The sequence below is a fragment of the Coenobita brevimanus genome, chromosome 24, assembly GCF_032717465.1.
Source record: "Coenobita brevimanus isolate Jiangsu-jjx chromosome 24, ASM3271746v2, whole genome shotgun sequence".
In the NCBI taxonomy this organism is placed as follows: domain Eukaryota; kingdom Metazoa; phylum Arthropoda; class Malacostraca; order Decapoda; family Coenobitidae; genus Coenobita; species Coenobita brevimanus.
In genome coordinates this window covers 54,943,688-54,961,003 of record NC_136977.1, presented here as the reverse complement: position 1 = coordinate 54,961,003, position 17,316 = coordinate 54,943,688, and the positions used below count along the sequence as shown (strand labels likewise).

Sequence of the window (17,316 nt, the reverse complement as noted above, 5' to 3'; positions counted from 1 at the left end):
CCACCACTAACGTTCCCACACTAACCGTGCCACTACTAATTTCTCTCTTCTACTAACCCCTCCGTCCCACTAACCCCTTGGTGTCCCCCCCTACAGGGAATAACAGATGGGGCCCCGATTACTACCTCCCAGTCCATGTTTGACCTGACCTCGACGGACCCCCGGCGCGGGCTGGCCAAGACTCGCCGCTCGCCCCCATCCCGCTCCACCAGTGAGGACTCTGGCCGGTGCGCAGAGTTGCCCGGCCCCTCCTCCTGCCTGCTGGACTGTGAGCGCTTCAGGGCACGCGTTCAGCCCCAGCCCAGCACACGCTCCCGCCTCGTGGACTCCGCCTGCTGAGTCTCACACACACACTCAGCCTCCTTTACATAGAGAGATTTTGTTATGATAATGAAATAGATACATATATATATTTTATTTATTTAGTGAAATTGTACATTGCTTTGATAAAGTTGTAAAATCTTTATCTCTTTACACATAAATGCAGAAAGATATTTGAAAAAATATATAGACGCGTGGCTAGTTTTATGCTTTGATGTTCCTGCTGACACTTGCTAGACCGAAAGTACATTGACTTAATCCCAACAGCTGATGAAGAAAAAAGTAGAATAACAATAATCAAAATATTCCCAGGATAGAGTAAAAGCTGTGAGTGAACGGGGTAAAAGTTCCTGACAGCGAAAAATGAAAAGACTAAAGGAGAGTTTGGGTGGTGGCAGGATTTTATCAGGGCATCTGTAGCTTGTGTTTCTTGACCTCTGGAGTCTCGCTGGTGGTGACCTCGTGACCCCGAACTCATTTGACCTGTGTGTGCTGTAAGATAAGAACCGGTAACATGGAGGGTGTTTTGTACTGTGTCATAGTGTGTAAGACAACCGGTGTAATTGCCAGTATCATCATTTCAGGTTTAAAACATATTATTTTTGCACCCCTTAAAAATGGCACCCCCCAATTTAGACACGGCTAGTCCTTCCCTAGATCTCATAGTCAGACCTTCAGCGATTCCTGTTGGCGCGAGTGATGTGGTGACCTGGACGAGATGTGAAAGAATAGCCTTACTGTACATCACACAGCTTTTGACAGCCTTGCTCTGCCTGTTTTGTACGTCGCTGTATTGTCCTTTGCTTTTCTATCGTCGCCTTGAACTCATAAAATAGACTTGTTAGTTAAAACCTTCTCTGTAACAAACATCCACGAAAGGACCAACTGATATTTTGCTGTTTGCTTTCCTTTGTACTCCTTTCTGCCTTCCAGTATTTTCCCTCACCCTGTCGCCAGCCATCCTACGGCAACTTCATCTTGGGAGACTTTGGATAGACTGGCAACTTCAACCACTTCACTACGATGTCTGATTTTCTTTTCTGGGCACTGCAAGACGATTTGATTTAAACAAGGGACGCATTTTTGGCCCTCAGAGGGGTTAGAGTGATCTCTGGTAACCCCTCCACTACTAATGGTTTCCCCCAGGTTGAGTGAAATCGTCTGGGCGTCGCAAGAATAAAATTTAAGTCGCATTGTGTTGAAGAGATTGAAGGTACAGACAATGCAGTCCTTTAAGCCTTAAGATATCCCAATACCAATCCAGTCAAAAGTTAACTCTAATACTTAATTGGTTCATAACATTTTAAATTATTGGGTCCTTTATCTGGGCAGTCATGAAGCCTCAAACCTCTGTGCTAGTCCCTTAAGCTAGTGACAAGACCTTCCTTTTGTACTAGCAATGTCTAAGCAGCCTGTGGATATCTTTCCCGTTAACTGCCTAACCCAATTTTCTAGCTAGACTGTATCATACTCCTCGCAGTCATGAAAACCCTATCTTTTGTAGTAATGTATTCAACCAGGGAGAGCCTTCTCACCCATTTTTAGCTGTACATTTGACCAATCATGAGACTCCTTCCATTTTGGCCAAAACTCATCTGACCAATTGCCTTCTCATCCAGCCTTCCCAACTCCTACCTAAGCACTCTGAACATTGACAGTTCATAGCTAAAAAGAACCCTCCTTTATTTTACACTTTCTTAAGGGTTCAGGTCAGTGTCTCAAGCCTTATGTATTTTGTAGCCCAGAAGCCTAACGAGATGAGCAGATTCTGTGTGTATTTGTGTGCTTCTGTCGGTCATTTCTGGGTAAACATTTTCTACGACCACTTAATGAAGAACACAACTCCACTATGTCCTTCAGTAGCAACACCAGCTGGAAGTGCCTGTCGACAGAAATATCTATGTAAAAAAGCTCTATTACAGCATCTTGATATAAATGTTCTTCTTGACCATATTATACAGTTTTCAGAGGCCAGGTAGAGAGGCTCGTAGTTACGCACTTACGTTGCACTGTTGTGATGAAGGTTTGTGTTTGTGGCAGAATTACGACTCCTTTATACCATCTTGTTCCTCTAAAAAAATAACAGAAAAGATTATTGTTTTTTTTTATCAGCTAACTTCGTCTCGCCTTTCGGTGCAGCGGAAGGAAGATGCCTGGTAGAGCTGGAATTCGGTTCTTTTATAATTTATTTGTTGGGGGAATCTAAATCGGTTAATTAGTTCCACTGAAATTAAACCATATTCTAACAAAATGAAGAAAGGGGGACAGAAAAGTAAAAATAACAAGTTCACAGAAAACTCGAGTAATAATCCCCCAACCCATTTGCAGTGTGGTAAAACTTATTTCGGGGGATTTCCATGCGGTAATCAGGTCCCAGCTTTGATAAATGGAGGATCCCGCTCTTATACTCCGCCTTCTGGTACGTGAGGAGCATGTTGATGATGGCTGGCTGTAATACTTCAGCAAAATGAAACTTAGGGAACAGGAGCTGCGAGTGACTGTCTCATGATGCGTTTTTCTCATTGAGGTTTAATTGATTTGGTTACATTTATTTCTTTCCTTTTAAGAAACAAAAAGGAAGATATTTCGTTCTTCAGCCCATCATTTTAACAACATGATAGGAATATTATGGTCGTTGGATAAATTGTCACGCCTTGCCTTCTTACAGGACGATGAAATATAATGTGATTGACGGTATGCTATTATGCCCACCTTTCAAGACTGACGGTATGCTATTATGCCCCTCCTTTCAAGACCAAAGACATAACGTAATTTATGATGCCCACCTTTCAAGACCAAAGACATAATTTATGAATATGCTGTTTTATCGCAGCTAATAAGATACGTGATTGGTGGATAGGTTATTATGCCACACCACTTCAGTAACTAGGGAGATACGTGACTGGCGGATGTGCTGCTATGCCCCGCCTTTCAGCACCAAAGATGATGTGTGATTGGTGGATATGCTGTTATGCCCCTCCTTTCAGCACCAAAGATAAAATGTGATTGGTGGAAAGTGGTTATGCCCCGCCTTTCAGTAGCAGAGAATGTATTTGATTGGTGGGTAGGACGACACCCTGCTTTTCCACATCCGTCTTCCACCAATCACGGGGAAGGGTGTAGCACTCCTCCACATTGCCAATAGCGCCAAGGCCTCCAGAATACCCTTCACTACGATTACACAGTTTCTTCTAAATTCATCGTACCACCGGACACTTGTTAGTTCATCTTCAGGGAAATTTTTTTGATCTGTAGGAGTTAGATCATTAACCCCTTCACTACAGGATATCAAAGCTCTGTGTAATGATCTCACGTTGGTCTTGCCGAGGTGAAAATACAGACATCATCGGACTGAAGAGATTAGCCCTCTGACCTTGCTGTGTTTCGGCTGATTCTAACTCGTCTGGCTTTACTGAAATAAAGCGTTCTCAGTTCTCAGCCAAAATTTTAACCTGTACAATGTAAAATTTTCACCGTGGTATGTTTCTCAGATGTAATAAATAAATAAATAATAAAAGTAATAATAATAAAGTCGCATAAAATTACCCAGAAGTTCGTGGTCAGAGGGTTTAGGGAGGGTTCGAGTCCTGGTGTGGGAAGCTGGAGCCACAGACCTTTTTGCTGAGCTTTGGAGTGTATTCTGTTAATGGAGGGATTAATGAAGACTGTTTCTAATCCCTCCAGTTCAATAAATCGCCCCTAAGCGGAATAAAAATCACCGAGACAAGAATAACATAAGAAGAGTCATCGTCTTAAAGGATTTGCCTAAAAGTAGGAGCCTTAATGTTAAATTCCGTGTAAAAAAAAGGAAAATAGGAAAAAACAGGACCTTAATGTGCTGTTAGAAGAGGAAAATACAGGGGGGGGGGGAAGTGTCTTTGAGCATTAGGGTGTGTGTGTTTTATTTTTTTTTTTTTTTTTCATTTCCTGTAACCAACGCCTACAGTTTCATGATTTGGTTTCCATTGGTTTCATAAGCTTGTTTTTGATCTCTGGAAACCTGAGGCCTACTAAAGGGTGGTTTCTGCGTTTGGTCGCTTATACAAGTAAAACAGTCCAAGTCATCGGTGTTTGATTTCACCTTACCAGTCCCACGTATGTGTGTTGTATACTTTGTCCTGTGTATATCCGGTGTATATTTTTGGCAGACGCGTCACTTGATATGTTATTCAGGGTATCCAGCCAGTGAAAAGTGTAATTTTTTTGAGTTTGTTTTGAGAATTAATTACACTTCAAATTCTATCTATCTTGCCAGACGCCTCAATCATGTAAGGGGTGGCCACAAACTAATCGCCTCCATGTCGCCCTGTCCTCCGCCATTCCACTGCCTTCCTCCCAGCTCACACCTCCCTCTTTCATATACCTCTCCACTCATGCCTCCATCTCATCCTTGGCCTCCCCCTCCCTCTCCAATTAATGTGTCCAATTAATAACTCTTACGAAACTAGTGCCAGATAACCGTATGGGTGAATTATGATGGAGAATAATTTTGGTTCGTAAATGTTGATAATTGATACCATGTTGATTCATTATAACTACAGATTAGCTTAACAATAACCTCCAATTACATGGTATACTTGTCATGTTAGGTCCAATACATATCAGAGGAATTACTGTGTATCCAAATATAGCACAGTATAGACCAGTGCCCTTGACCCTCTCTCTCTCTCTCTTTCTCTCTCTCAATTCAGGCCATCACTTCTCATCCTCTGTAAACTGTAGCATAACTTTATAATGGTGCTTGTATGATCCCGCCCCTAACATTACTACCACCTTCACCACACCCTTATGTCCTTTCACCCAACGACTAACATCACCCACCATCACCATCACCACCATATCCTTTCACCCAACCACTGACATCACCACCACCTCCACCACACACCTCATATCCTTTCATCCACCACCACAGTTTACATAATTACACCCACTACCACAATTACACAGTTTACGTAATTACGTACATCCACCACCACAATTACATAGTTTACATAAGTACATCCACCGCCACAATTACGGTTTACATAATTACACCGAGCACCACAATTACAATTTACATAATTACACCCAGCACCACAATTACAGTTTACATAATTACAGCCAGCACCACAATTACAGTTTACATAATTACACCCACCGCCACACCTGATGTCATTAACAGTGGTCCTGGCTTCCTCCCCTCTAACCTTTACATGCTGATTCCATTCTCTCTCTCTCTCTCTCCTTCACAATTCGTTCTGCTTTCTCCTTTTCGTATTTCTTTTTGTTTTTTATCCTGTCTGCTTTTCCAACCACTTTCTCCCGTCTTTTCTTTTTTTCTTCCTTTTGTTTCCTTCCGGCACTATTCAGTCTCCCATCATCATCGTCACACAGTGTTGCTTCCTTTGCTTTCCTTTCCTCTTTTCCGTGGGTACGTGTCCTTTTCATATTCATACTCCCATGCCCTTCGTTTCTTGTCGGAGAGATCCCGAAAAATTAATTATGGTTTAGCCGTCCGTGGTACTGGCAAAGGTTTTCAGTCCTATAAACAACGCGAAGCATTTTATAAGAAAACAAGAAGGGGCTTTTGAGGAGTGTAACATCCAACGCCTACAGTCTGCCCGAGAGATAAATCATTGACACTGCTGTGACCTTGACCTTCGACCGGTTATCAAAATGGGATTACTTCTTCCTTGCCTGATCCTTCACCCTTCCTGTAAGTTGGGTTCAAAGCGGATAAAAAAAAGACTTGAAATTACCCCCCTGTGGCCCTGACTCTTGACCAGTTGTTCTCAAAACAGAAAAGCTTTATACTTGAGTGGCCGTCAGCTCCTTCACCATTTAATTCAAATAAAAGTAAAATGGTCTATAATGGGCCAAGCCGTTCTTCTTCACCTTACGTCTGATCGATTGTTTTTAAGATTAAATACCTTCATCCTTCGTGACCCTCATGCCTTCCATCATATTTGGTCGTAATCAGACCAAAACTGTTTGAGAACGTTTTCTTACGACCTTCACTTACGACTTTTATAGGCCAAAATTTGACTCCTCTGATGGTCCTCAGTAACTTCCAGACTTAGTGCAGTTCCATCGTGTGTGTGTGTGTGTGTGTGTGTGTATATATATATATATATATATATATATATATATATATATATATATATATATATATATATATATATATAATTTGCTAGCAGACAAAGACAGGTAAACATACCGAACGAAAATCAAAATCACCTCGCGCAACGCACTATGTAAAGATTTAGGCTACACGAATGAAACTGCCCAGCGATCGGAGAGACTGTAATCTATCTATCTGTCTATCTACTGCCAGACGCCATAATCCCGTAAGGGATGGCCATATGACTCTGAGTTATTTGTTTTACGGGGAAGGGCACTAACCCTCCACCATCCCACTCGTTGACACGTGGGAAGCACGTATGGTTTGGTTATATGGTTACCACCCAGCGTTGTAAATGGTTTCTTGGCTTACAGGAAACCATTTGGCTTGTCACTCAATGTAAAGCCACATGTAAAGGAAAGAAAAACAGTAAGAAGTGACAGGAAAGATGGGAGAAACAGGAATAGAGGATACATGAATAATTTCAATTGTGCAAAAGTTCGCCGCCAATCCATTACTTCCTCTTGGGTGTTTCATATTGCTATTACTTCAGAATAGTTCCTGCAACACCTTCCACTGCCACAACCGCCACAGAAGTGTCGATGAACTTTTACTCATATCCCCAGGTGCACGGCCAATACAACGAAGAAATTACTTGGTTATTGTATTTTCTATGCTGACCTTGTAAATAATCACACCAACACTATTACTCAGCCATAGTTACTTTTCTTTACAGGTTAGGATATAGTGTTGTTGATGTGACCTCTCTTCTCTGGACACGAATCCGACTGAATGCAGAACCCAGTCCACTTCAGTTGGATGTTCCAAGAGATCTGTTGGTAAGACTAAACAGTACTGAAGCGTTGCATGTATTGTGAGAGAGAGGGAGGTGAGTGTGTCGTAGTGTGAGGCATAACCATACCGTGTGGGTACAGCGGATTGTTTGTGAGTTATATTTTATGTTGATACTGAAGCACAAGGATGTTTTTCGCCTCGTAGTCTGGAAAGATGCGTTCGTTTCTCAGGTGGAAGGGCAATTTCTGTGGAATGAGTGTCTGTAGGACGTGCTTGAAGGGTAACGTTTGGTATTAAATTCTGAATAGCCGCGTTGGCCCTGCATTACTGATAAGTGTGTTTGTAAGGCGTAGTGTAGAAGGGTGGTTGCAGTACGTTTTCAAGATTGTATGTATAGTGTTGCGATGTTTGGGTGAAATAATGAAAAGCGTATCACCAAAATAAAGAAAAGCGTATCACCAGGAGCACCATTTGGTGACGTCACTGTACCCCACCTTCAGCAATAAGGAGTACTTGGAGGAGGGAAGGTAGGGTGGCTGAAAAGCGTTTGTACAGAGGATAAACTTTCACCCGCCAGATACATTGGTGCCATCACTACAAGACGTCCCTATGCATCGCCTTGAATTATTCTTCTGTTGTTCCTTTTCTATTTGGTGACGATTTTTATTTTTGTTGGGTGTTGGGTCTTTTCACTTTATGCTACCTTACGGGGAGGGGGAGGGAAGAAGGGAGGAATGGTCTTATTTTCCTCTTCTTATTTTAGAGAAACTATCCCACTGACTTACCTTAACATATAAACTTGGAAAGGATGAGTGGGTCTATTAGCCTTGACTTACCTTTGTACCCTTTATGCTTTTCCACTTCCCTTTGTACCCCCTGTGCTCCTCTCTGCCTCCTCCTTCGCCTCCTTTCTTCCCTCCTTTAATAATCCTGTCATCTTTATTCGCTTTCTCTCCTTCTTTCTCCTAGTCTCCATTTCCTTCCATCTTACCTGTACCACCTGTCTGTCTTCCTTGCTTTTCCTTTCTACTTTTCATGCCCCACCTCCCTCCCCCTTTTTTCCCACCGTATGTATCCTTCATATTTTACATTCTCCTCCTCCTTCTCCTTCATGACGTAGCAAGTGAGGCGAGGCAGTAGGATCGGAACCTCTGATGACTCTCCTATTTTTGCTTGTGATCCTTTAAAGAGCTTCGTCCCACAAGTTATAGAGAGGATCATACCAGGGCTAAAAGGTTCCAGTGCAGGAAGGGGGCTTAGAAGCAGGGGGAGGGTGGGGAGAATTGAAAGGAAGAGAGAGAGAGAGAGAGAGAGAGTGGAATCGGGAAAGGAGAGGAAGGGGGAGGGGGAATTGAGGGTATAAGTAGAAGGGGGGGGGAGGGAATTAGCGAAGAAGAAAGAGGGAGGGGGATTAGGTAAGGGGAAGGAGGAGGGGATTAGATGCTCGGAAAGGGGCGAGAGGAAACAGAAATAGGAGAGGGGGAAAGGGGAGAAAGACCTGGAAGAAAGATAGGGAAGGGAAGGAGGGAGAGGGTGCTGGAAGGAACAGGAGGAGTAGAAGAAATAGGAAAGGAGAGGAAGGGTGGAGTGATGTTTAGGGGGGAGGGAAAGGAGAAAGGGTGTAGATGTTGGGGAAGAGGCTTAGGTAAACAACAGTAGGAGAAGGGAAGGCAGAGGAAAAGGGAGGAAAGACTGCAAGAAAGATGGGGAGGGGAATGAGGAAGGGGGAGGGGAAGGAGGATATAGGAGAGGAGGGGACGAGGAGCACTGGAAGAGAAAAGTGCATAGGGACGGGGGAGGGAAGGGGAAATTAAAGAGGGGCCATGAAAACACAATTATGACTGCCATCCTCTCTTAGTGCATGGCTATACAGTGAATCCCCGCGCTTGGCCAAGCCCTGGAGAAGTATGTTATTGGGGAACACAGATTCTGGGCCACAATTTGGCCGGGTTGTTTTTATCTGACGGAACAGGGCCACTCCCACACCTTGAATACTAAGTTCTGGTTGCATGAAATTCGATGACCCTTACATATGAGGCGGGAATGAGTCTCCTTGGTTACTAGTCAAGTTTATCCTTCACTCTGACTACACTTGAGAATAAACTGAGCTTAAAGGAGTTAGGGATCTTTGTTAAGTAATAAAATCCGACTATAAAACACGGGCTAAGAAAACAGCAGTATAATCGTGAGTGCCTCCTGTAGGGGTGTTGTGGTGCCTGTCCCCTTCTGTAGAGGTATGAGGTCCTGGGTCAGTCCTATGCTTTCTTTAATACCAAACACCATCTTGCAGTGTACAGGGTGGCCCATTAAAAGCGCCTCATTGGCAGAATGTTTGTTGCGGGGAGAGCTTAGTCTGTTGGTGTGGGCGTGGGTGTGGCTATAAGAGTCGGAAATTAATAAATGACGCAGGATAGTAGTAGCAGTTAATCAGCCCCTGTCTCTCTGGCCGAGCAGACCGCAGGCAAACAAGTGCCCTTACATGGCCGTATCATGCGGTGAATTGATGTTCCCTTGAGATGAACTGCAGCTCAACACAGCGAGGCGAGGGGAAGATTGTGAGGATTTGACTCCTGAATGGACGCCGTATTTACTACTACACCCAGTTAGCAGGGGTACCATAGCCTACATCACCCCGTTATTTGGCTATATGGTTACCACCCAGCGTTTTCAGTGGCTTCCTAGGTTACAGTAAACCATTAGTCTTGTTGCAGTGTAGAGTAACCTAAGGAAGAAGGCAGCACTACATCAAATGAGTGGATAATGGTCCCCACCTCCCAGAGTAAAGATTAATAACACTTTCAGAGCCGTCCCCACAACACATGAGAAGTTGCCTAGCCCCTTCCAGCTTAGTGGATGACCAAGAGTAGCCAGCTGGGACGAAAATTTGACTAGTAACCAAGGAGACTCATTCCTACCCCATAACGAAGACTACTCAGATTTCCCGCAAACGCATCATAGTACTCGAGTTGTGGGAGGTGAAAGTAAATGTTAGGATCGATGAGAAAGAAAAGATTAGGTAGAGAGAGAGAGAGAGTACCTGAGGATACTTCGTTGTAGCTGGTAGGCAAAATGAGTAGCAAAGGAAGAGGTGTTACGAATCTTCCCATGCCACTTAGAATACGTCCCCTAGTGAGAGGTGAGTGAAGAAGGTAAGCCACTTTTCTACTCTCTCTCTCTCTCTCTCTCTCTCTCTCTCTCTCCCCACCACGGGGAGGCATCTTTTCCAAAGCCGAGGAAAAATGGGAGTGGAATTAGCACAGGAGAAATGTTAGAGTGGGAAGGGATAAAGGATTGAGAGAGAGAGAGAAAGAGAGAATGGTAGATGAAGGCACAGAATAGAGTCATCATCATCATCTAATCCTGCGTTGCCCCATGAGGAGCGTGGGAGCCCGGGGCTAGGCAAGTTGGTCCTGACATTCAAGATGAGAATGACCAGCCTCGCTCATCCCTGAGTGGCATTACGTGAGCAATAAACCCCAACCACCCCTTGGATAGAAACCTACACAGACTCAAGCTGACTGGAGTGCTTTAATTACACACTAAACCACCAGGCGCCATAATTTGGTTATATGGTTATCACCCAGCGTAGTAAATGGAATCCTGGTGTACAGGAAACCATTTGGCTTGTCACTCTATATAGTCACCCATAGACAGAAGGAAGAGGAAAGAAAGAAAGAAAGACAAACAGATGAGGGAGTGTAAAGTCACCCGTAGGCAGAAGGAAGAGGAAAGAATGAAGGAAAAAAGACAGACGAGGGAAGGTAGAGTCACCCGTAGGCTTAAGGAAGAGGAAAGAATGAAGGAAAGACAGAAGAGGACGGAAGGAAAATGGGAGGGAAGAGAGGAAAGGGCAGTCTTCCGAGAGCAGCACTACATCGAGTGAGTGAATGGTGAGTGCCCCCACCTACCACTTACATAAAATAATTCTATAACTGGAAGGAGGAGAGATGATAGATAAAAAGAAGAATAAGATGACGGCGAAGGATATTAGAGGAAATAGACGTAGAAGGCTAAGAATAGGAGGAAGTATGGAGGGGCTGAGCAGGGGGGCAGGAGAAGCAATAAAGTGGGAGGAAAGACAGAAGACGATAAAGACTGGGGAGAGAAACAAGGGAAAAATTTAGAGGGAAAGAAGTGGAGGAAGAAGTCTAATAAAAATGAAAAATGGAGATGATTAATATACGGAGAGGAGGAGGAGGAGGAAGAAGAAGAGGAGGAGGAGAAGGTGGAGAGGGGGGGACGAATGGTTAAAAGGAACTGGAAGATTTTTAGAAAAGGAATAAATGGAGGAATAAAAGAGAAAATAATGTAACCAACCCCTTAAAATAGATGATATATTTCAGTGCTATGTTCTTGTTGCCATCAGAGGATTCTATTTTTTTTTTTTTCATTGTTATTAGGATATATATATATATATATATATATATATATATATATATATATATATATATATATATATATATATATATATGGATATATATATATATATATATATATATATATATATATATATATATATATATATATATATATATATATATATATATATTTTAACTGAAGGGGTTCCGAATAGCCTTCATTATCCCCTCGAAGACGGGAGGCGTTTCTTAATGATAATGATTGTCTGGAGGTCGTAAGAATAGTGCGAAATAATAATAATAATAATCTAATCATCATCATCATCATAATAACAACAACAACAACAACTAGAGGTCTCCCAAAGGGGGAATCGTAGCGAGCCGATATATATCTAGCGCTGCCTGGAATATGACCATGACTTTGACCTACTTTCACCAGTTCGAACTCGTAAATTTTCATTCCTACTACACACGTATAAAATATTGTGGTGATATCTTGAGCGGTTGCGAAGTTATGTTGGTAACACACACACACACACACACACACACACACACACACACACACACACACACACACACACACACACACACACACACACACACACAGAAATTGAAAACAATATCAGCTTCGCTATCGCGGCAGGTAATAATAATGCCACTTTAGTGGTAGGTGGTGGCGACCATCATCCACTCACTTCATGTAGTGCTGCTTACTTCTTCCTTAGCCTTTATCATTCTTTTTCTGTGCCTGCCCTCCTTTCTTCCTATTTCTCCCATCTTTCCTGTCACTTCTTATTGCTTTTCTTTCCATTACAGGTGGCTTTACATTGAGTGACAAGCCAAATGGTTTCCTGTAAGCCAAGAAATCATTTACAACGCTGGGTGGTAACCATATAACCAAACCATTCGTGCTCCGTACGCGTCAACAAGTGGGTTGGTGGAGGGTTAGTGCCCCTCCTTGTAAAACAAATAACTCAAGAGTCAAATGGCCACCTCTTATGGGATAATGGCGTCTGGCAATAGATAGATAGATAGATAGATAGATGGTGAAGATGATGATGATGGTGATGATTTTATTATTATTTTTTATCATTATTATTATTGTTTTTATTACTATTATTATTATTATTATTATATTATTGTTATTATTATTATTATTATTAAATGACGACATGGGACTGAAGGACTTAATGAAAGGGAAGATTCTGTAAAGATGAATATAGGAGAGGAGAAAGAGAAAGAGGAGGGGAAAGATGAAGGAAAACGGGAAAATGAAGAAGGGGAACCAAATTAGGATGTCAGAATGTGGGAGGAGAAGAGGTGAAGAGGAATGAGAAGAGGATGACACGTAAAGGTATGAGAGTTTGTCTCTGTCTATCTGTCTGTCTGTCCCTGTCTACTTCTCTGTCTGTCCTTCTGTCTATCCATCTGTCTCTGCATACCTGTGTCTGTGTTTACGGCTCTGTCTATCTATCAATGTACCTGTCTGTTTATGTGTCTGTCTCTGTTCATTTCTGTTCATCCCTCCATCCATCCAGCCTATCTCTCGATCTGTCTATCTTACCTTTCATCCATCCATCCATCACTGTCTTCCCATCAATATCTATCCATCAGTCTAACCTATTTATCTATCGGTGCCCCTTTCTGTATCTCAGTCTCTGTTTTAATTCATTTCTGTATCTCTCTCTCGCCAGGCTATATCTATTGTTACAGTATTAAGTTCACAAATGCCTCCAAGCCTTTTCATCACCCCACCCCGCCACTCCAAGTCATAGTCCCTCATGAACTCCAGTTCCTCCTCATCCTCTTCATCACCATCATCATCATTTTTTTTTTTTTATGTGTCCGACTCTGGGCATAGGCTTCACAGCCTGCTATCAAGGCCCAGTAGTCCTCCTACATACCATACACCTCTACATGTCACCACTTCGGCGCTAACACCCACCGTCCATATTGAATACATGCTAGGGCTGTCTCATACAGGACTGGGGTATTGGTATTAGCGGGGGTATTTTTACAACATGTCGGCGGGTCTACTGGTAGATCAGTAAAGCCTGATTTAATGAAATTCAAATCCTTAAACTGTTCCCTGCCCCAGCCGGGATTTGAACCTGGGTCCGTTAGGACCCCACGCCACCTCTCTACCGATTGAGCCACCGCCTCCCCCCTTCCCTTCTCTCCCTTCCCCTTCCCCTCCCATCATCATCATCCACGTCCCCCAACTCCTTTCCCCCTCATCCTCCAACATGGTCCTATCACTTATATATTTCGCTACTGCTACCACCCAGCGATTTTTCTCAGCCCAGGGGAAACTTAGGGAGCTGGAGGGGTTAGATGCAGCCTCCAATTACCCCTCCACTCCAAGACGGTTCTCTCAAGCTTAATAAAATCGTCTGGTAGTGGCAAGAATGAAAACACACGTCCATCATCTTGTTCTTTACAGTTCATCTTAACCCCTTCCCCCTGAGGGTGTCTGGTGTGGGGTTCGTTTCTGTCACTCCCATTCAGTTTATTTTGTTATAGTTAAAATAAAGTCTAGCCGGCTGAATGAAATCGTCTGGAGATAAGAGTAAAAATCCAGAAGACGCCATCGTTCTGAAGAGATTGACTACTGATGCAAGCGGTCTGGGTAAATCTCCTAATCCCTGTCAGTATGATTTATTTATTTATTTATTTATTTTGTTAACTGTATCCTTTCCAACCTTCATCAGCTTACTCCCCTCCCCCTGTGCAGTCAGCCCTCGTTATCAGTCTCCCTCTCCCCCTCCCCCCCTTTCATTTTTCTTACTCTCGGATGACGTTGGGGGGAGTAATGTTTTGTCGACTGTCTGCATGTCTGTATGTCCGTGTGTTAAGAAATTCAAACAGGTTGTACTCTTAAATTTGGTGGAAGTGTTAAGGGTCAGCCGAGGGGATTACCTTTTTGTATATTAATATGCCACAGGTAAAGGTCATTGAGAAAGACTAGCTAAACAGTTTTACCCGAATTAAACCTATATTAGTGGAAGGGTTCAAGGTAAGGCAAGAATGAGGGGATTTGAGTTTGAGAATAGGTCACAAGGAAAGATCGAAAGTCAGGGTCATATGGCAAGGCAAACTTAAACAGTATTAATCTGATTTAGACCAAACTTGGTGCAAGGGTTGAGGGTAAGGTAAGGACGAAGGAATTCAATTTGGAGAACACCCACTAAATGGTCAAGGTCACTGGGCCAGGTGAAAACTCTGCCAGTGCGTTTCTGTGCATTAAGAGGATTACATAAGTGGTTTTTAACTTTATTTTAACCAGACTTGGTGGAAGTGTTGAGGGTCAGTCAAGATGTCACCTATTGTTGAGAATATTAGGTCAGAGGTCAAGGTCACGTGAAAGGTCAACTTAAACGGTTTATATCCAATTTAACCTGAACATAGTGGAAGTTTTTCAGGGTTAAGCAGATATCAGGGTCACAGGCTAAGGTCAGATGTTCGACCTTGAAGCTGACAGTTTTTATTCGATTAGGACCAGACTTCATGGCAGAACTGAGGGTAAACCATGGATGAGAAAACCCGATTTAGAGAACTGTGGATCCAAATCACGGTCAGAGGGCAACGCCATGTAAAACAGTGTTGTCCCGATTTAGGTCAAAGTTAGTAGAAAGATTGAAGGGCAGACAAAAATAAAGTGTTTCGATTTTGAGAGCAGTTGGTCAAAATTCAAGATCACGAGACATACAAATATTCATCCCTCAGTGCATGTGTAGGACGTGGGTGTCGCAATCCGTAAATGCTACTTCGTTTTTTTTTTTTTTTCCTATTTGTTATTTTCTTCTGGTCAAGTTCACAATGGATTTTACAGACTTCGCTTTTTAACCCTCCCACATTCAGGATAACTCTGGTTTTCTGTTCCAGCAAACGCCACATGATTATATTTAGTGCTTATAGGAGCCCGAAAGTGCTAATGCTGATACCAATACTTTTTTCAGAGCAGGGAAAACTCTAGCATTCAAATCCAGCCAACACCAGATTTTATTCAGCCAGATAATGTGGGTTCCATTGCTTTCCATACATCCGATTTGCCAGTTTCTATAGATTTACAAAACTACACTCCATTCACTTTGACTAGGAGTAAAATTGCCATGTCTCCTTCCTCAGTGCAGATACGTAACAAGAAAACCAACACTTAAAATGAAATGCTAGTCACCAAGAAGTGCCATGGAAAGGATGAAGAGCCACTACATTGTCATTTTTCAGCCACTGAGTTAAGGGGAATAGCCCTCAAAAGGACGACAATCTCCTCTTAGTTAAAATGAATGAGGTTTAGTTGAATGGATAAAGCTGTGATATTTTGTGACCTATCCTTGTCTTATTCAAAATTTTAACTGTATTCTAAGATTCATCACAGTACACGTCTCTCAACCCCTTCAGTACGGTGACCTAATTTAAGTAGTTTATTCTTGCAACTGACAGACTATTTCGTTAAGTCCAGGGAAACCAATCGTAGTGAAGGGGTAAGAACCGATCTCCATTAACCTCATCACTACCAGATTTCTTCAGGCTGAGTAAAATCGTCTGAAGTAAGCCAGATTAAAGAATGCATAAAAGAGCGTAAGCCCTTCCTAAGCCTGTCCTGGGTTTTTGGCTGCTACAAACAACTTCGTATTCTTAATAGTCCTCAAACGTTTTACTTTTTTGATCCTTTTTTCTCAGAGAAGAAAATCTGGATGAGCGCTGAAGGAGGAAGCTTGAGAAGAGGATGAAGAGGAGTGTGGAGAGAGAGAGAGAGAGAGAGAGAGAGAGAGAGAGAGAGAGAGAGAGAGAGAGAGAGAGACAGAGAGAGAGAGAGGAGGGAAGGAGGGGAAAAAGAATGTAATGTTTCCGATAAGGGAAAGGAGGAAAATGAAAAAAAAGATGAGAAAAAAGATAAAAGAAAAACGAAACGGAGAAAAAATGACAGTTGGAGAAATGGAAATGAATAAAAATGGAAAATATGAGAAAATACAAAAGGAGAGGAAGTGCGAAAATGAGAGAAAACGAAAAAAAAACGGAAACAGCGGATTATGCTTTAGGAAGAGCAAGGGGAAAAAAAAAAAAAGACCGAGGTGACAAAAGGAAAAATGAATATAGATACAATAAGGGTGGAAAGAAGGAAACTAGAGGAAGAGAAAGAAGGGGGAGAGACATCAAGGGCGGCTAAGAGGGAGGAAGAGGAAGACGAGACTAAGAGGACGGAGATAAGAGCTCAGACGGCTGCTCTCTTAGTGCGGGGAGGAGGAGGAGGAGGAGGTGGGGGGAAGAAGATGAAGAAGAAGAAATTGAGGAGAAGGAGGAGGAGGAAGAAGAAGAGTAAGAGAGAGAGGAGGACCCAGAAAGAAAAAAATATGATGAATAGGAATGCGAAGAAAAAAAAAGCAGGAAACGATACATCTGGAAAAAAAAATAACGAAAGTAACAAGAAGAAACGTGGGTAGGATGTGGAAGGTAAGAAAGGAGACAGAATAGGGAAATGTAACAGGAAGCAAGAAGCCGTCAGGGAGTGTAACACCATCGCCATCCCGTCTGTGTAAGGGTCCATCCACATACTTAATGGGCACCTGTGGTTTTGAAGTATACTGTGTGTGGCAATGAAAACAGTGTTGGAAAATAATCTGGTAGACTCTGTGATATGAAGCACATTCGTCTTTTGATCCAGTATTATTATCTGTCTCGTCGCCATGCTTCGAAACTGATGAACAGCTGGTCGAACACGACAGGCGGAATGATCTCAAG

The 17,316-nt window shown here is 42.7% G+C and overlaps 1 protein-coding gene across 1 annotated transcript in view; it reads left to right on the top strand.

Annotated features, from left to right (window-relative positions):
• LOC145393509 (arrestin homolog) overlaps window positions 1-1,766 on the top strand; it is a 217,683-nt gene extending 215,917 nt beyond the window's left edge. The window contains exon 9 of the mRNA XM_080267642.1: window positions 97-1,766. Within this exon, the coding sequence (XP_080123768.1) occupies window positions 97-339 (243 nt within the window). The 3' untranslated portion in view covers window positions 340-1,766. The remainder of the gene's footprint in view (window positions 1-96) is intronic.
• The last annotated feature ends 15,550 nt before the right edge of the window (window positions 1,767-17,316 follow it).